The sequence below is a fragment of the Apteryx mantelli genome, chromosome 9 (genome assembly GCF_036417845.1).
Source record: "Apteryx mantelli isolate bAptMan1 chromosome 9, bAptMan1.hap1, whole genome shotgun sequence".
NCBI lineage: Eukaryota > Metazoa > Chordata > Aves > Apterygiformes > Apterygidae > Apteryx > Apteryx mantelli.
Window position 1 is genome coordinate 12721571 of NC_089986.1, and position 20307 is coordinate 12741877.

General features: G+C 40.7%; 2 protein-coding genes across 3 annotated transcripts in view; both read right to left on the reverse strand.

Moving 5' to 3' along the window:
* LOC106498320 (uncharacterized) overlaps window positions 1-20307 on the reverse strand; it is a 120035-nt gene that overhangs the window by 68469 nt on the left and 31259 nt on the right. The gene's annotated exons all lie outside the window — the stretch shown is intronic.
* PSMD1 (proteasome 26S subunit, non-ATPase 1) overlaps window positions 1-20307 on the reverse strand; it is an 83840-nt gene that overhangs the window by 52210 nt on the left and 11323 nt on the right. Inside the window, exons 10-16 of one of the 2 annotated variants that reach the window (XM_067301752.1) lie at window positions 19670-19758; window positions 18902-18980; window positions 17579-17752; window positions 16488-16599; window positions 15655-15851; window positions 14956-15051; window positions 14353-14417 (exon numbers count right to left, since the gene is read on the reverse strand). In XM_067301752.1, the coding sequence (XP_067157853.1) occupies window positions 14353-14417; window positions 14956-15051; window positions 15655-15851; window positions 16488-16599; window positions 17579-17752; window positions 18902-18980; window positions 19670-19758 (812 nt within the window). The remainder of the gene's footprint in view (window positions 1-14352; window positions 14418-14955; window positions 15052-15654; window positions 15852-16487; window positions 16600-17578; window positions 17753-18901; window positions 18981-19669; window positions 19759-20307) is intronic. The other variant, XM_067301753.1, reaches the window with a different exon arrangement.

Consider the following 20307-nt stretch of genomic DNA (forward strand, 5'->3'; position numbering starts at 1 on the left):
CATATGAGCTATACTTATTCTCTGAGCTGGGGAATGGATATCACAAGCAAATCCACTGGTTCCAGAGACAAAAAGTCACACTTCCCCATTCCACAAGAGGTAAATCTTGTTTTTAACAGGGTAGGGAAAAATACCCATGCACTGAAATCATCCCTTTGTGTTTTTATTGTATGGAAGGAACCTGAATTATTTTTTCTCTCCATTACTCTCACAAGCTTAGTGTTGTCAGATTTGTCACAGATTACTGACCTTTGTTCTTTTCATATGAAGAAAATCAGAGCATATAACTAAAATAGTTAAACACCACCACCTCAGTGATCACACATAAAACAGGACAGGCAGTGCCTCGAACATCCCTTTATTTTATACCGAACTAAATGAACAAATTTCCTTTTTTGTGGCTTTTGGAACTTAAGTGAAAGCCTTCACCAATGTAGTTCACACAAAGTAGAAAAATCACAGATAGAACAGCTATTTCATTTGAAAATAAGAGTAAGTGTTTAAGAGAGAATGATGGCCAGCAATAAGGATCTTTTGTTTGATATCACCCATTTGATTTGCTTCGTTTCGCCAACGGTTAAAATCATGGCTCCACTGAAGCTACTGGAGATTTCTAGCATCAACTTTACACCACAGCACATATCTCAGAGAGATAACACCACTCAGGAACTCAGGGAGATAACAACGCAGCACTTTGGTATTCATTTTTACAGAAAGTATTTTATTTTGGACAAACACCACATTTCTCCTGAAGCCTTATCTCCCTTGCCTCCTCTCAGGTGCTGCCAAGGGGCCCTCTGATCCCCTTTTCCTGGGGAGTAGCAGTTGGCTCAGGCCTCTCCTACCCTACCTTGGCTACAGCTCCAGATCTCTGATGTTCCCTAAAGTTCAGTGGTCTACAATGTCACTGCTGTGACTGGCATCACATGGGCTGAAAGACAAGCTGAAATAAAAGCGCACAATTGAAGCATACTGATGAATGCCAGTGTCCAGAACAAGAAAAGTCTGCTTTAGGGAGAAGACAAGGGTTCAAACCTTAAGTTTAACTGCAACCAGTTGTCATTTCTGAACATCCATGCTTCCCTGTTCCCCGACCATGCCTGTTATTCACAGAACACTATGGACAAAGCCATAACCCATCTAATTTCTACATGCATCTTTCATATAAACATTTATTTTATGATGTTGCTGTAAAACAAACAAGAGTTTTAGTAGGTACTTAATAATGGTTTGGATTTCCCAAAAAAACATAATCTTTGGTGGTCTCAGCCCTCAAAACTCTTAGTTAATCAAGTTGCTGTCCACTAAGCAGGGGCTTTTCCAAATGATTTGCATCAAGAAACAGGATCTTGTTACCAAGCATCAGCAACATGATGTATTTGTCAAAGAGAAATGCATTTCTCAAATGGTGTTTCAAAGAGATAAGAAAGCAGCAGTGCCATCTGCACATGGCACTAAGACCTCACCGAATACTCTGCCATTTGGGTTACTTGTGATCAAAAAATGAATTCAAAACAAAAACAGATGCAATTTTAGGTTTCTAGGATGATCAGGTCAGAAGAACAGAAAGCCTGCTGCAAAAAGGACAGCGTAGAGAATTACTTATTTAGCTTGGCAAAACAAAGGCTGAGAGGAGATATGATTACTCTCAGTAAACACACAGCAAATAGTAATCCCCAGAGATGAAGAAAAGCTTTTCAACCTGAGGGAAAATTTAATGTGTGATCATAAAAGTGTAAAATGACCATAAGTAAGTTTAGGTTTGAGGTTTAAATATTTCCAACCATCAGAAAGGGGCTAGAGCAGGTTTTCAATGGGAACAATGGTGATAGTAAACCTAATCGGTTTTAAGAGCTTTATAAATTTATAAAAGAGATTATACAGGAGAGTGGACAGAATGAGGTGGGAGATATCTTTCAAGTCCTAATCAAGTCTGCACTTAAAACAAAAATATTTAGTAATCCATTTCACAAATAAATCACCTTGTGAATCAAACTCTTGCCCCTCAGAAGAGGTGCACTGTAGAAAAAAACAGTGTTACATTCAAATTTTTATCAAAAACTTTAAAACTCATTTTCCATGATGACAATGTCCCCATTACAGAGTTTAGAAATGGTGAGAGAAAGATTTCGCATCTCTCAGGAACTCACAGCAAAAATATAAAAGAAAAACAATCCCTCCAGAATCCCACATTTGTTGCAGAGCAGTACTTATTCTCCCATTACTGTTTCCACCAGGCAATTCCACCAACAAAACCTTCTCAGGGAAAAAACAAAGCAAAACAAAAAACACACATACCCCCAGCAAATATCAGTTCCAAAAGTCCAGCATGGATAATGTTGAAAACCCTACTGAGAACAGGCAGCCCAGTGACTTAAGGCTTCATCTAACACCTAACAGCATTCCCAAAGCAGCAGGGACAGCAGTAGTATTAGATCTGTACACATAAACATAGCTTAGAATAGCTCGAAAGAATTTAATTGTACTAATGGCACAAGAATAAAAGGTCCTGATCCACACTCCCTGAAACATGGTACTGGTAAATCAAATCTTCTAGTAGAGCAAAAAATTCACAGAAAGAACCACTCACACTCTAAATCTGTAAAAACTAACAAAGCTGTTACCATCTGGGAAATCAGGAGCTTCTACCAGTTCCAGACCATCTCTCTTTGGGAAGGAAAAACAGATTTCCTCAAAGTATTGGAGTTCTTACAGTAAGCAGCCAGCTCACCATCTTTTCATAGTTTCCATTTACAGTAAAGTTTTCAGCTCAAAGAGAGCTGGTTTTGTTTTCACTTTTGATGTTTTCAGAGCTCTTTAGTTACACACTGAAATTATGTACAGCAAAAGGCTTAGCTTTTTCATCCACAGAACAGAAAGTACTAAAGATAACATGTCCCTCCAACATTTATTTATATATATTTAATTTAAAACATATGCAAGCTCAAAACAGAGCCTGATGTAACAACTGCCAGAAAGTTCCAGGAGAAAACATTAAAAATGCTTCTATGGTACATACAGTCATTTTTCTCCTTTCTCCCCTTTTTGGTGATAGTCACTAGCCACTAAAGCTAGAATAAGCTCCAACTTCTCTTACTCTTCTTTCACTAATTAAAATTTGTTAGGAGTATGCTGTAGTTAAAAGCCAGAACTGATGGATTGTTATAGCTGTGAAAGACACCTATATCTAGAAATATTTGAGAATCAAAAGCCTTTAATTGGACCTAGATCATTTTGAATCTCAAGGGCAGAGGGAGTAAGAAAAAAAAAAAAGAACTTCCAGGTATTCAGCTGAAAACTTCACAGACTAATCCCTCACTTAATCTAAGGCAGGAGCTCTGGAACCAGGTAAAAGTATGATCACATTCATGGACAGAGTGAACACAGCAGAAAAATAATGATACAAGCATCACCTGCAATGCAGGAACCAGCCTTCATGAGGAACACCACAAAGCGGCAAATGGATACCACACCATTCTCGAGGAGGTACTTCCCAGAAGCCAGACACCCGAAAAAGTCATCTTTGAAGACTCCCCCTGCTACTTAATAAACCCATGCAGATCAAACAAAAACCATTCAAACAGCAGGCAGCATTCACTTTCACAGGTTCCTAAAGATGAACCTCCAATTTGAAATCCTTCATTTCTGGTACTAAAGCCATGTCCTAGAACTAAAATTACCAAGCTTTCTTTTGCTCATCTCCCCTGCTCAGTGATACATGTCCCAGAAAATGTCTCTTTGATAACAAATGGAGAGAGTGCTCAGTAAAAACAGAGTATAGAATTAGGAAGGAATGGAAGGTCTGTGGCATGGGCTCCTAACTCTGCAGATGGATGAAATACTGCCTTTCCAAAGGCACGCTGTCACCCACGAGCTGATCTTGGAGGCAGCAACTCCTAGTTCACAGAGTTCCTCCAAGGCAAATCTGGATCTCTGCATAGCTGGCAAAGGTGGTGGGGAAGAGTGTGGGGGTTGTTTGTTCGTTTGTTCAAATCTTGCAGGTGTCTTCCCCTCCTCTCCCCCCTCAACGTTCTAGCAGGCTCAAAGTGGAGCCTGCTTTAGAGAGTGCTAACGAGACCTATGCAAGGGATATCCTAATCTTGGGGAAGAGGACTAGACTGGATTAACAATCCCACTATGAGCAACAATTTAAACTTTCCTTTTCCAGCAGGAACCTCACAGCTGGCTTACAGCATCTGGAAAGAGCAAGAGGTAACTTGGTCCTCTTCTGTCTGATCCTATCCTTGTACAACTGTCAGTCTGTAATGAGCAGTAACACCAGGACTAATTTGCCGGAAGTGTCCCATTGAGAACAATTCCAAAGCCTCTTACTAATCTGTGGTTAGACAACAAGAACAGGAAACAATCCTTGAAAAGGTCTCACCCAGCAAAGATGTATTTTCTCAAGCCAGCATACAGGTTTCTCAATTTTTATTACCATAAATAGAAGTTCAACATGTTCCACTTACTGAATTTAGTCAGAAGGAATACCTCAATCAGGCCATAAACCACAACCAAACAACTAGTCAAAGTCCATTCCTCCTACAGAAAAAGCAAATTTCTCCATAGACAGAAACACATGACCAAGAAAACACACATTCACTTTAACCTGTTAAGTGCAAAAAGAAATTGCTCATCCACAGACTACACAGACAAGCTAAGAAATGAGGTAATAGTTTTGGAAAGTGCAAAGACAGAGGGAGCGGAAAGATGAAGACAAGATGCAGAACTATGAAATGAAAAGACAGTATAGTGGACAGAAGAGCTCTTGTTTCAGCAACTGTACCAGCTACACTAGACATGAACAAAGACATTACCTTCATCAGCAAGACATGATTGAAAAAAGTCACTGCAAGCTGTTCTAAGAAAGCACAAGTAAGTTTGTTAAATGGTAACTAAGCACAATACTACGTGTGTGGTGCTGACAAGGGAGACTTGGATGTCTACCACATCCACTAGCATCATCTTGAAGTAACAAATATATAAAATCTATTTTAAATCCTGGCTATGAAGTGAGAGGACTTCTATAACTTCCAGCTTCCTTCATAAAGGTATCAGTCTAAATAATAATTGACATAAGGTTTACATTTACCTGCGAGCAGAACACAAGAGCTTTTATGGCAAAAAGGGCTGGCCACCTTCCCATTTTACAAAAAAAAAAAAAAAAAAAAAAAGATTCATTCAGAAAGCACAACATTTGAAAATTTGTTTCTTTACAGTGAAATGCTCTCGAATCTTTCAGAGTCGGGCCCATGGCAAGCCAGCCACCTGGCCATCTCTATGGCCCCTACACACTAGAGAAAATAACTTACACACTAACCAGTTCAACTTTCCTCAGTATTACAGAAACTTTTATCTGTTACATTTAATTTCTGTTTAAGTTACCAAAGAAGCAAAAAAGACAAGGGTCATAAAGCTGATCTGCAATATACAGCACTATGGGAAGAAAGACATTTTAGAAGAACAGTGCTCAAGTAGGTTTTTTTCTTTTTTTAATTACTTAAAATACATTAGAAGACATTTAGTCAATGTTCTGGATGCCTATTTAATTAACTAAAAATTACAGCACAGACATGGACAGAAGGACTACCTCTAACTACATCCACCTCAGCAGTCTTAGAGAGAGGGAAATAATGGAGTTTGGAAGCTAACAGAATGGGGGTCTTGAAACGTAAATTAAAGTACCAACAACCCTCCTCCCCCTCCCAAAAAACAAAAGGCAAAAAAGAAACCCACAAAAAAATTAGAATCACACACCCCCAGCCGTTACACTACCCCCAGAAACTGAGGCTCAAGAACTTCAGCTAATATCAACTGTGGTGACATAAAATAGATTTCAGGAAACCAGTCTGAAATCATTTAGAGTTCTGCAAGTTGTAAGCCTCCAGTTCCCACCTCACTGATCTTGTATTCTCCAAGTGTAAAACTTCTCCTAACTGGTTCACGCTTGGCCACGCTAGGATCAATTTTCAAATGGAACAAAAATACACTTAAATAATCCAACGTAAAACAAAAATCAAGGCACTGAAAAGATAGACTAATATTATAAAGCCGTTTGTTCATGTGCAGGACGCATACTGGTTTCTTATACTGCTTCAGGAAGATGTCATTTTTCTACACCATTTTCTTATTGAGGAAAAATCCAAAGCATTGCAAGCTGGAATGAGACAGCAAAAGCACTACTCCATAAATCTCCTTCTGGGCTGCCATACCTATCATCATCCTTAAAAGGTAAAGTAATGCGAGCACAGTAAACCTGGTAAAGGCATCCTGAACAACCTGGGATGCTGGAGCCCAGCGAGGCAGCATGCTCCCCAGCGCTCTGCTGGCTCTTTGCCACGCAAGCTGGAGCCAGGAGTCCCAGTGTTCTGGCTAGTTCTCGGGACTTATTAAATATCACCATGAAGCATTAGATTTCTTTCATCATTTTATTAAAAGACATCCATGTACAGCTGCCGAGAAGCATTCCTTGTTCCACTTGCCCTTCAGCTCTTTAGGTAACTATCAACATAGCAAAAAACAACAGTCAGCAGAGAAGTAACTTACTTTCATGTTTTTGCTTTGGCATTTGACATCATGGTGTTTACTGTCAGTGCCAGCTTCCTTGAGACAAACTGTTTTCTCCAGTTGCAAGGAGAGAGGCTTTCGCTCTGCAGAACAGGAGAGGAAGCTTTTTTCTTTTCAAGTAGGAAGCTAGTTACAAAAATTGACGACGTGCTGAAACTTCCTTTTTTTTTTTTTTTTAATAATTCATGTCAAACCCAATTTGTCTAGACACTGCTAAGATTCCCGTCATCAAGTCATTCGAGTCCTTTCCAGCCCCTGAAAACCATCATGCCCTTAAAAATTAAGAGCCTCTTGCACTCTGAGGGATCCTCTCTACAAATGCTCTAGACAGGTGATAGCAGCTCATTTCAGTCTCAAAGGCATCAAATCCCACACAACAAATGAACCTTTTATTCTGCGACATGCACACACATGCACATCAGTATTCCCTAATAAAATCCTAACAAAATCAGCAATTTTTTGCCCCCCCCCTCCAAAAAAAGTTCATCAATTTTATTTAATGGCTCAAACAGTCTCAGGATTTTTGATGACTTAATTTGAAACTTCGTTTGCTGAACAGTATTTGTAAAGCAAATGTAAGAATTTGGTCAGACAAGTAATTCAGTTATAAAATGCACTGCTTGAAATATTTATTATTCAGTTAAAAAGCCTTTGTGTTTATAGTCTGAGAAACTGAAAAAAAAATTCCTGGAATTTAGGGGAAGGCAAATATACTAGACTGGTTTCTCTCCCTCATCTCATACACACTGATTTAGTGATCTTAAAATCTTCATTAGGCTTACTATAGGCAGTACTTTTAGGCCCTGAGGAGACAGTGACTTCTTGAAGGAACACATCTGTATTTTCAGTGGGGCGGTAGCAAGGCTGAAGAATCTACCTCTGATTTAAACCAACCATATTCACCTACTTGCCTGTGTAGGCGTTCCAGTTTACAGTAGCACTTGCTGAGATTTTCAAAAGCACCCAAGTGATATAAGGCACAGAGCCCTATTTTCAAAAGTAAACAAACTCTCACACATACAAATAGTCTAAATGAAAGAAGAAGAGCTGGCAAAGAACTCGTGCAGGGTCTCTTACTGTGCTGTTTGAACAAATTAATGCATTTGTGTAATCTGGTTGTTACAACCACAATTTTCATGAGAATGGAGATTGGTTTTGCCACAGATGCCAGGGAAGTCCTCTGATGCGCTACATAACCTATGATGTCCCACAGGGCTTTTCCTAGTGTCAGATTTGCAGATAAAGGAGGCATTTTCAAATCTGGAGTTCAGTGAAAGTCTAAGGCTTCTTCTAACCATAAAAACATTTCTGTCACTATTAACCTTCCATTCATTTACAGGGGCCCCCGTTCCCCTCCATCAAGAAGGCTGAAGACAACAAAGATAAAAATGGACTGGAGGGTAAACAAAACCCTTTTAATCTTTTCTATGCAAGAATTAACAAGCAGGTATGTTATGCTAAATTCCTTTCCTTCACAATTAATACGCTGAGAAAGTCACTGGTACAGATCACATTAAAACAACTGTTAGGCTCGTACTCAATTACCTAGAAAAGCTGCCATCTGCCTTCTGCACAAAGGTAGGCTATATGAGTTAAAGAAAACAAACTGTCCAAGTCCTGCTGGAAAAAAAAACGAACTTTTGTTTGCTTTAAAACAAATATATATATATATATATATATATATATATATATATATAAAAAATCAAAATACCACAGGCTATGTAAACACAAAGAATACAAAAGCAGGAAATGGTACTATTTTGCTTGCATTATCCTAAAAGGCTGAACTGAACAGAAGCCATTCACAGTTCTCCACCTTTAGGTAGCGTACACTTAGCAGCCGAGACTAAGTCTTCCTTTCGGGACGCTCTAGCGGCTGCCTTATTCCCTCTCTTGCCCCAACGCCTTTCCCAGCCATATCACACCAAGGCAGCAGCAACACCCCTGTGCCTTAAGGAACTTTTTGCAAAGCCCAGAGAAGCAGCAAGGTCCTACTTTCTCGTGATGTTAGGCTCTTATCTCCCTGGACTTACAACTGCGATCAGAGTGGTTAAACCTTTACTTCGTGCTTTTAAGCACTGCTGCAACCCATGTTGAAGCCTTCTCCCTAAGCAGATTTGTTATAATCTTTAAAACTTCTACCTCATTTCATGTATCAACTAAAAGTGTTTAGAAACACTGCAGCATTGCTCTAACATATAACAACATAAAAATAAACCTGACTACATAAACCGATCACCTCTTACTCTCCAAGACAAAGATCAATTCATGATGTAAAGTTATAAAATTTAAGATAAAAAAGCTTTCCATTTTGAAAAACTAAAACACTTAAATTTAAATATGTTTTCCACTCCATCATAACCCTCTATAAAACGCAAAGGGGGGAGGGGGGGAGGGAGGGAGGGAGGGAGGGAAGGAAGAAAAAGAAAGGCTGACCAGAAATCACAAGTACCGTAAATGCTGTTTTCCAACAGCAGTGATAAATATTTTAGAAACCACTTTAGCAGAAAGGAGGACTAATACATAACATCAGTAATAAGTTAAAATTTGTAGTCTATGATCGTTGGCAATAAATAGTAGCAGGACTGGGAGAACAGAGAGATATGTTACAGTATTCAAGTATATACAGCACTTTTCTTCTTGCTATTTTACCATACAGCTTTTTGTACAGCCCTGTTATCCACACCCCAATCTCCAAATATCTCAAGCTTTATTCACGCCTCTGTACTATTCTACAATAATATTTTACTTTAAAAGCATCTCCTGTAAGATGCAGTCATTTTTAAAAAAGAAAAGATGTAAAAAGTCTCAGTTTTTTATGCCACACTACTGTCCCGCTAGCTGTGGGGAGAGAGAGAGGAGGACAGTTTTGAAACAATTCTCTTGCACCACAGCATTTTCTGACAATTTAATACTGTGGCATAAAACTGTTGAGTCGAAGAATACATAACGAATGCCTAATTTTTGTATGATAGTAAGCTGAAGGGGGTAAAAAGCCATACTAAGCCCTATAGCCAACAGCTGTGGTTTTGACCCCCAGGCTGCAGACCTGTGGACTACTTCTAAACAGTCAGCAAAAATGCAATTAAGAAAAGTAGCGCTGCTGTCAGTAAACGTCAGTTGGTACACGTCCCACTGGAAAGCTTTACGGAGCTCACAGATTGAAAGAGGTTGAAATCTCCAAGTTACCTTTGTGCTAACTGCCAGGCTCTGGTTAGGCTCACCCTGCAGCTCGAGCAGCACGGGGGCCGCTGCTTTGCTCCTAGCCCAACCTGCCTGCAGACTTTCGCACAAGCAGGCATCCAGCAGCAAGGCGTGGAACCGCTACACCGGCATTAACCCCAGCTTCCCTAATCCCTGCACGACTCTTGCACCCTAGACGATATTTTGAGCAAAGCAAACACAGGATCTAGTAGTGTTCCTTGCACGGCTTAACATCGAGGCACCATGGGATTCACTGAGCAAACAGAGCTAGCAATCCTGCTGCAGGAGTGAGAATTGCACTGAATTTTCACCTTTGCTCCAGGCAACAAAGAACAGCTTTGGAAAAGAACGCAGGAAGGAAACTCCTGAACACTGCTGAAAGAGCAATTTAACATTTTTAAAGTGATCTGGGAAGACAGAAGGCATTGCATAGAACAAAAAAAAAAAAAAGAAACACATTGCTACCAATTTAAAGAGAACCATAACTACAGATTGTTTTCACATTCTATGTTTTGGGGTTTTGTGGGGTTTTTTAACCACTTTGCAGATAAAAGAAAATAGACACATGCAGACAGATGTATGTTAAGGACAGTAGAGAGTGTTGCAATGAATAGCTTGACACCTTTCGTAACAGCCTAGAAAATTTAATCTTGCAATTCTTCGGCAAAACTTAATAACCTACACTAGAATGTCCCTTCTAAAAAGGCATCCAAACCTTCATTCACACATTTTTAACAACAAAGCAGCCATACACATTCTTTCATAGACTTTTTCAATAAATAGTAAGTGCAAAAATTTTAAACACGGTCTGTGCTTAAAAAAAGCGAATCTCCAAGTTACAGCCTTCAAGATGTTTTTTTAAATCTCATATGTCAGCTTTCATTACATTACGTTTGATCATATTTTATTCTGATACTGTGCTGCTTCCATTAACTCTTGCCATAAGGGCCAAGCTGTGCTCTTGAATGGATACAGGGCTGCATGCCTGTGCTGGCAAGGGACATTCACTGGGTAAACAGGGACAGTATGGCCTTACAGAATGGCCTGTTACACAGACATATTGAATTACCTAAAAAAAGCTGGCTACGAGAAGCTTAAGACACTATTAGTTGAAATCCAAGAGGAAGAACATTGATTCACAAAGAGCTGCAACAAACAGAAAACAAGCTAGCTATTTAGGAGACAAACTAAATTTGCGGGCTCCAGTTCTGTTGCATTCACCAGCGGTGGCTTAACGGAATTACCACTCTCAGACTGAATCAGCTCCACCCGTATCTGGATTTTACTCTTCCTACAGGAGGAACAGGCAGAAGCCAATGCCTGTGCATGCCCCTGCTGCTGCAGTGCACAGCTCAGCAGATGAACTTACGCTGCCAGCACATTCAGTTCTACAGCAACGGCATGAATCCTCTAGGAAAAACATAGATTGCATTAAATTTATTCTCCTATTTCAATCTTGACTTCACAGTTCCCTTTCTGGAACCAAACACAAAGAATTCAATTTGACCTCTTCTTACAGCAGCTTCAGTCATGTTTCTGCACCTAAGATGAGCTGTATTTTATCCAGTCTAGGGCTTGGCCCACTGTGTTACAGTCCTGCTCGCCTCCCACTGCAAAATACTAAATTCAAAAGCACTGCATACCTGGCACCTGACTCCTGACAGTATTTGATAGTCTATTCGTGACTTTTAGGACTAGTAAATCCAATTAGCCTTCAGCAAATGACACTCCTAAGAAACTGATGTTACTTCACTCATTAATTCTTACAAACTTAAATGACCCCCCTGCTCTTTACGCTTCTGCAAGCCTGCAATGTTGAGATGGGCCCCAGCACGCAGCTAGCACTAAATAGCAGGTTTCACCAAAGGGGAAAGGTAAAGTGAAACCACCCTTTAGATCCCTGCAGTGAAAGACAAAATTTTCTCCTAGGCACTGAAACGTGCCTTTTGGTTTATAACCAGAGAGAAGAAGAAAGGAGGCAATATTTAGAGGTGGGCCTCTTTAGACAGAAAATCTCTTCCATCATTGCGCATGATTGCAGGGGCCTGGACTAGACAGACCGAAGGCTCCCTCCGAGAATGATGTCCTAAAGCAAAATAACTGATAACGTACTTTATAAAAAGCTACCAAGTGAAAAGGCTTAGCAATCAAAATGCAAAGCAGAAACCTGCAACAGAAGTTAAAAGAAAAAAAGGAGCGAGGGACAAGAGAGAACAAACCTGAAGCAGCAAATCAGTACTTAGTACTCCTGAGAGATACCAGCACATGGTAACTGGTTTAGCACAGAGCTCTGAAAGCTTCTCATTTTGGTAAGAAATTATCAATGTCCAATTATGTTTTGCGTTTATTGAGAAGAAAAATGACATTGAAATCAGAGATCAAAATTGCTTTGTCACAACCTCTTTGGAAAAAAGATCCCTGAAACTATGGAAGGCCTGTGTGGAATTTTCCTTCTGTACACAGACACAGAAGCCAGTTAAACAGACCCTTTGGCTTCAGGAGAGGAACAGATCGCTGTGTAGCAAGGAATGATCTGGGCTCAGGAAAGCAACGGAGCAGAAGCTCTTGGGAGACGCCTGCTGCCCAGAGAGAGACATTCAGAGAGTTTCATTTGTAAACTGTGTTAAACTGCAGCCAGAACATGCTTCAGATAAACCAGAATGGAGCAGAGCAATTTCTAAACAAGAAGCAACTTGGTTAACGATACATTGGCTGGTAGTATCGGTAACCCAGTTTTTGGATTAACAGTTTTAAGCACCTTTTACGGGCCTGCTTTTCAGGATGAGTTAAAAGACTGCCAACAACTCAAAGAAGATGCGAACAAAGATCTTAAAGACTATCCATTTAAAATTACAGCCCTGGACTTTGGTCCAAGTATGCACTGCCTCCTCTCAGACACACTCAAAGGCTGCTGCTTGGCTCCGTGCTCAAACTGCAGAGTCCTTTATTAACAGATGAAGGCAAGGATTAGACCTTGGTGAGCCTTCCAACTCCCCAGACATATTAAAAAAATTAAAAACAAAAAACAAACAACAACAATAACAAAACCCAACTCTTACCTAGGGACCTGCAGAGCATACCTTCAAAATATCGCTGATAGAGAATGGTATTCACTTTAGAGAAGCAAGAAAAACAGCACCACTAGCTGTAGAACACATGCAAGCTCAGTAACCTGTCAGGGCTTAACAATGGATACTTAAAAAAAAACAACCAAAAAATGAAGATTATTTCAACACCCTCCTTCAAGTTAGTTTTGGAGAAGTCACAGCCTCCAGGTACATTTTAGACAGCAAGCAGGCAGACATATTTGTCTAAGTAGTGCTGCCTTTAGGAGGCCTGGCACAAGCACTGCATATTTAATTTTTAATTAACCCTCAATCCTGCAAAGATCATTTTTCCATTCTATTTGTAAACTTCATCTAAGTCTATTCAGACAATTAAACCGTAAGTCCGGAAACCTACAGAAAGGCTCATTAAGCATCTGCTGAACACTTAAAAAGTCACAGCTGACTTAAAAACAAAATAAAAAAAACACAATATTTTAACAAACACGTAATAAACAAAATGGCACTAAACAAACAAAAAAATCACTCTCCTGTGATAAGACATCCAGCTCCCTTGAGGCTATGAATGGTGCATACGCTGTTTCTGCAAAAGCACCCAGAAGTTGGTAACAGGCCTAAAGACATTTAATTTTCCCTGATGTGCTCTGTTTCTTAGCGTTAATGGGACTTCTCTCTCACATGCATAAGGACACTATAAAGTTCATGTAACACTCAGTTCAGCAGCTCTAAGATATCCCTTCTTCCCTATGAAATATCAAAGGTTAAAAAGCATTTAAGTGAACTTCCAAGGAATAGGTTGAACGAGTAAGTAAAGTGTGAGTTGCTGGGTAGCTGCTGGGAGGAGGTGGCAAGGAAAAGCAGTAGCGAGACTTTAAACAAGCAACACCATAATGAGATGGTACAGCAACATGACTCCTGGCAGCAACAGATTCTTCTGGCTCCTGCTTTCTACAGCTTCATCTGGCAGGAGTCATTTCTCTACCACTCTGTCCCATAGCACTTGCCACGCTCTCCCAGAGATCCCTCAGCAGAGTATTCCCCAGTTTTGGAATCGTTTGTTCAGTTCACACACTTCAAAAAGGAAAGTTAAAGCTATTAAAGAAACTATACAAAAAAGTTGTATTACTGCATGATGTACACCCAAGAGATCTGTGAGGTTGTTTTTTTCATGTGAAATCTTATTCTGTCACTATTATTGTGCTAGAAGGTTGCATTTCTATCCCTCACGGTACAAGCCTACACACCGTTTTTGAAATGGAATCTCGTTCTCTGTGCTTATCACAGCAACAAACCAATGCTCCCTCTGCTCCACAGTCGCCCATTAGGGCTTACCACCGAAACCAAGCCCAAGGCTTCTAATTCTGAACCATGTTTTATTCCCTCTGTTTTTTGACTTTTCAACCTCCATTTAGTTAGCAATCAGGTCAGTTAACAACAGCAATAGCACGCACATTTCCTGGAAATACAAGAGACATCAAATTGAAGGCTGTGAGAGTGACAGAGGAAGATACTGTACCTGAACAGAATGAAACCAAGTGACTCAACAGCTGCCCGCCTCACGTCATCATTCACGTCACTCACCTACAAAGGGGAAAACAGGACATTCTGAGCACAGTTGAAACACTTGACTCTGCAACATTTTCAGCCAGGCATCCAGGGACACAAATTAATCAGGAAGACAAGATTATAGAGAAAGGAAATTAATGATCATGTTCAACCTTAGCCGAAACAGACCAGCTCCCACTGAAATACTGTGACTGCAAGCCTATCAAAGAGAAGACAAATGCCATCTTTTACAGCTTATGTTGTTTTTCTTCCAGCCTGTTATTATGCAGGTTATACATTGCAATCCCATTATTGAGTTACTATTATCAATTTTTAACGGTTTTCTTTTTCGTGATACCAGGGTTTACATTCTCTTGCTGAAAGTCTATTTATCTTAATGTCAGCAGACCATGTTATTTCAACTCACAGTATTAAGGAAAGCTCTCATCTCTTTACAACCTCTGCTTTGGACCAGAACACTAACACTGAACACACAAAGCCTGTCAAAGTGATGTGCTTACTCTCTCTCACCACAAACTTCTTGCTATGTGCTCCTGAAGCCCACGGTACTTACAGCCACATGCAGCAGGCGTCTGATAGCCTTGTTGTTCCCTGAGCCACAGTATGCCATGGCAACAGTGTACATGCCTGAACGACGGAGAATCGGATCCTGAAAGAGAAAGCATCAAGCGCCAATATTTAATCTTTATCCACAACAGGATTCAGTAATTCCAACTTTAAATCTGTTCCACTCTTGAGCTTGGAAGCTGCAATTAGGCAGTCTCAATGCTTTATTGTTTCCTTGTGATTCTTAGGGACAAGTAAAAGGACAACCACCAAAGCAGGGATGTTAGCTGGTAATTTCAGGTGGACAGGAACTTGCTATGCCCTAGGCTGCCAACGAGCTTGTCGGGCAGAAATGTTACTTGGTGTTTCTTAATCCGTGTCTGCTATTGACTGCCACTAGATCCTTGAGAATGATCCAGCTATAGTGAGTTTCACCTGTTTAACTACTGCACGCTGTTCTGCTCCTTGTTGCTGCTCACAGGGTTATTTAGACTGAATATCAGGCCAAGCTAATACAAGAGTCAGCGGCGTTGTTCTTGTATTTTTGGTCAGGCTGAAACAATCTGTGAAATGGCCCCACTTCAGATCTACATAAGAACTTCCCTGGTGAAAACAGCCAAGCCGCCTTAGCTGGAGATTTCAGAAAAGGACAGGAAAGACACCTCTGTAACAAAAGGGCCTGGCATTAAGACACAGTCAGACTCACCTTATCTCTGCAGAGACTCTCTATGAGAGCATCTGCCTCCTCCATCCTCCCGTACATCACCAGAGCAATTCCAACAGCAAGGCCCCGCAAAATCTTTTCATGCTGGGTTTCCTGTGCGTAGCCAACCATGTCCTCAATAGCCTGAGCATTTTTAGATCCCAGCATAACCAATCCCAGTGCCAGACCAGCTGCCTCCCCTGCATAGCACAGAAAGGCAAAAATCAAACAAACTCAACTCCAAGAAGTAGTAAATATTATATCCAGAGAATCACACAAGGTATAGGCTAACAGACCACTTCTGGACACTGCCATGCCCAGCAATCCATTATTCCTGGGCAAGTGTACTTAAAAAGCCAAACCACCAGCCACAACTTAGTATTCTTCCCTACCAAGTTCAAATTTCTCTTTCTTGGACCAGCAGCTGCTTAGATCATTTTCCTGTGAACCCCAGCCAAAGCAGCAGGAACCCCACAAGTGTCTCCAAGGCTGGCGCTCTCAGCCAGGAAGGGCACATGGCTCTGGAGAAGAAATCAACCAGGCTAAATAAAAGTATGTGACAAAGAAAATAGCAGAGCAATATAAAAAACTGCTTAAAGACCTAGCACACCTTACCAGAGGCTGGCACAACGCCAGAACCCAATCCTGACAGGACCTCTGACCATTACTGCAACATAACTAAAGAACCATTGCAGGTCAGGAAAAGGTCAGTTGACAAAATGCATCCAAGGCAACCTAGAAGTGATCTATGCTGCTAACAGACAACCTGGAGAAAAAATAATCAGATGACCGATAAGGCCCCAGATGGTTATTTATTTTAAATGCAGAACGTTTACCTGTCACTGCATCATCCTGGTAGAGATTTGTTTTCAGCAAATCATACACATCTTGACGTGCTGTCCCCATGGCAGCCAGACCCAAACCCAGGCTGCCACCATGTCGGACAATCTAGAGAGAAGCACATATATGTTTAGACATCATAAAACAGGGAACAATATGGCTTCAGTGGAAGTAGGCATCTTTCCATCAACATAAAGCTGCAAACTCTTAGTCCCAAACCTCCCAAAATGATCTGTTGGCCTGTTAGAAAAAAAAAACACTCTTACTTTCTCAAGCAGCTACTCTCTGATCAGAGAGGCAGAAGCTAGAGCAAAAAAGGCAGTTCAAAGGCCCACAAACAAGGAGTGCCAGAAACTTTCCACACAGCATAAGGAGACTTCCTAAAGTATCTTTAAGCTCTTTTTCCCCACTGAGTGATTTATGTAGTACCACAAAACTGTGCAACGGGTAAAAATTGCTGCTCAGTAATAGTATCTGAATGGAAAGTTAAATCAGTACCCACTTACACAGCCTACATCCCCGTTGTGCTCTAGCAACGGATATGGGAAAGGCAGTATACTTGCAAAAGATGAGTGGGATACCCTCACAGAAGTTTTGAAGATGTGGCCTGAAATTTCCAAAAGAGAAGGAGGGAACATAATGGGAAAATGCTAATCAGGAAGCTATTCCAGACTTAAAAGGATACTTTTTGTAGATTTGAGTGGCAATTGGTGAAGAACTACTTTTTTAAGATGAATTAAACCTACTGTGCAGCACAAGATTTCACTGACTTATTCCTTTCATAGTTAAGTTGTAAGCAAAAACAGTGTTTGAATGCTGCAGGTTTACCAGCAAAACAAAGTAGATATATAGGTAGTAAGAAAAATGAAGCTAGACTCACTGTCAAACACATAAGAACTTCCTAAAAATTTTACCTGAACTGGTAGAAAGAGGTTGTTAAAACCAGACCTTACATTTAAGACTCACAGGAGGCATATCGCACCACTGCTATAGTCTTGGTTATTTATTACCCCCACTTCTTAACCAGCTAGCACCCTTCTAGGTACTCCCAACAAAACCTTGGTTCATCACTGAACTCAGTACGTACATCATTACTGGCATTCTTCAGCTGGTTCAGCAAATAGTCAATGATGTCCCCACCATGGTTAGCATGAATGAGACCCAAGGCGTAGAGGCCTCCACCTTCCTGGTAGGCTGACCCTGGGGAGGTGTCCTTGGGTAGGTATGTTGCCATTAGCTGTAGTGCTTCTTTCTCATGACCCTGCATGTCCAGTGTCCAGCAGGAAGGGAAGATACAAGGCAATTGAAAGGTGAAAAAACAGCGGATACAAATGCTTTGCTGTAATATTTAAACAAATCAGGAAAAAACACATTATAGCCATCGTTTTCTACATCAGCCCTCCACAAAACCTAAAGCTCAGCCTTTCAGTGCTGCACAGTCAGCAAAAATCCCTTCCTAACATTTTATTCCCCTCAGTACATGACTATGCGCCAGTCACTTAGTCACTGATGTAAAGCAGGACAAATTTGGACATAAGCTACATTGTTTCATTTGCTAGAGCATTTTAAAGAGTCTAGGCACGCAAGCAATTACAAAGGCTTCCTGCTATTTTAGAGCAGCTTTAAATATACCTTCCCTATGAATTAATTTGAAAGAAAATGACTGCTGCTGTCAAAACTTTCTGAAATTTACTACAGTGAGGAGTTTGGTACTCTTACACAGCCAGGAAACACACTTAGAAAACACTTATCTGCAATTATTAATAGCTAGAAGCCATCAACCCTTTGTAACTTGCAAAGAAAAGGAAACAGAGCTAGAAAATGAAAAAGAAGAAAAAGAGCTAGGAAAAAGACCAAGGAAAAGAGAAGCCCGCTCTGATGCTACAGTAGCGAAAAAAAAAAAAAAGAAAAAATCCAGCTTTCACTAAGCTATGCTAACTCTCTTCTAGTTCAAAGCCTTCTAACCAAGACCAAGGCCAGAAGCTGTCAATCAGAGTTTGATTAAAGGTACATAAATCCATCCAGCAAGAATCACTTCCCACTCAACAGCCCTCATAGGTGTGTTGTTCACCATGGTAAAGGCATAGCTGGGATGCATCAGCGAAGCTGCATGCAGCACTCATTTTAAGCTCTTGAATTCGGATTAATTGCAGTTGAAGGCTCTCTCCTTGAGCCATGTTTTCCTACCACCTTTTTGACCATCACCAAAACATACATTAAACTATGCAGCTATCAGTCGAAACAGACTTGATACAGACTGTTCTTTAGCACAAGGACACAGACTATTTTTACAGCTGTGCCTCGTAACAGACTGGGTTAACTGGTGCCATTCACAATCCCTGCTTCAACGTTTTTAGTCCTCTCTAGTCAAGACTTCATATTGAACAGAGGAGAATGAACGCATCATTACCTTATGTATGACACCCAAGCTGGCAGTAGCAGTAAACTTAGCCCAGTTAGTGGCCCTGGCCAGCCACTCCAAATTGTCTCTGGAAGACAAAAAGAGAGAGCTTAACTAAAGTTTTTTGTACAGCCCATCCCTCCCCCTTGCAAGCAACATTTCACAGCGCAAAGGACTACTTTCAAACCAGCAAATAGCTACAAAGGCAAGAATGTCAACCCCCTTTCCACTTTGTACCTCCCTACCCTTCAGCAGCCCTGATTTTGGGCTGGTAGTAGTCAAGTTGCTAGATACCTGACATCTCACTGAAGGATGGAAAACGATTGCTCACTATGCAACCTATTAGCTCTGTTTCGAGCTCTGCAGGAGAAACTCAAGAGCACTGGGCCCCTTCCTTAACTCCCTCAAATTCAGTCCTGGCCTTTCACTTTTGAGAGTCAGTCAGTAACAGGCACTGTCAGTCTCTACCAGAAAAGATGCACCATCATCTCAGAAGTTCTCCAACTAGCAAAAGAGAACAAAAAGTCCAGATATCCCCTCTCCAAACTGCTCACATGGTTAGCATTCAAATAAAACCAATTTATGAGGCTAGAGAAAAAGAAACAATTCCAGCCTCTTCCCTCCGACCTCCACATTAGTTTTCAGATCTTTTGCTCATTGTTCTCTAACCCCATCAGAGTTCTGCAACCACCCTTTTGGAAATATCAAGCTAAGTAGGGCAACAATGTTGTTCAAACATCGCTAAATGACACTGGGGCTTCCTTGCCATAGGTTTACCTAAGGAACTGGTCACTGGTTGTACCACAATGCATGAAGGAGTTTGCTATAACCGTTGCTGTATGACACACGGAGTTCCTCACTGCATCCTGAAAGAACAAAACCAACCAGTATCACCAGGCAGCAGGAGACAAACCCCAGGTTGCTTAACCTCCTCACCAGTACACACAAAAAATGGGTTGTAATTAGCTTCAAACTAAACAGCAATTTCCCTTTAATCAGAGTTAATGGGTTGTTAATACATTCTAATACATCTTCAACCCATCTTTCCAGTGCAAACTAAACATTTGTATAAGTTTCTGTCAGAGGCACCATTACTTCAGTTGCAGCTTAACTGGAGAACTCCTTTCTGGTTCCCAGAACTGAGCACAGCAGAGCACGTGCTGCCAAAGACCTTTCCAAGCTATCCCTGGAATGTTCCGCAGAATCAGTCCCAATTTCCAATACATTTTAAAAAAAGAGCCCCCTGAAAGAGATGAACCCACTGAAAGCCACCCCCTATCATTTTTGCTGATAGCGTGCATCACATTTCACATAAAAAAATTCCCCAATAATTGTTTGGCTTAAAGGAAAGAGAGAGGATTAAAGATTTAGCACATAGGGCTACCCAAGAGCATGCTCAAAGCTGTGGAGCTGTG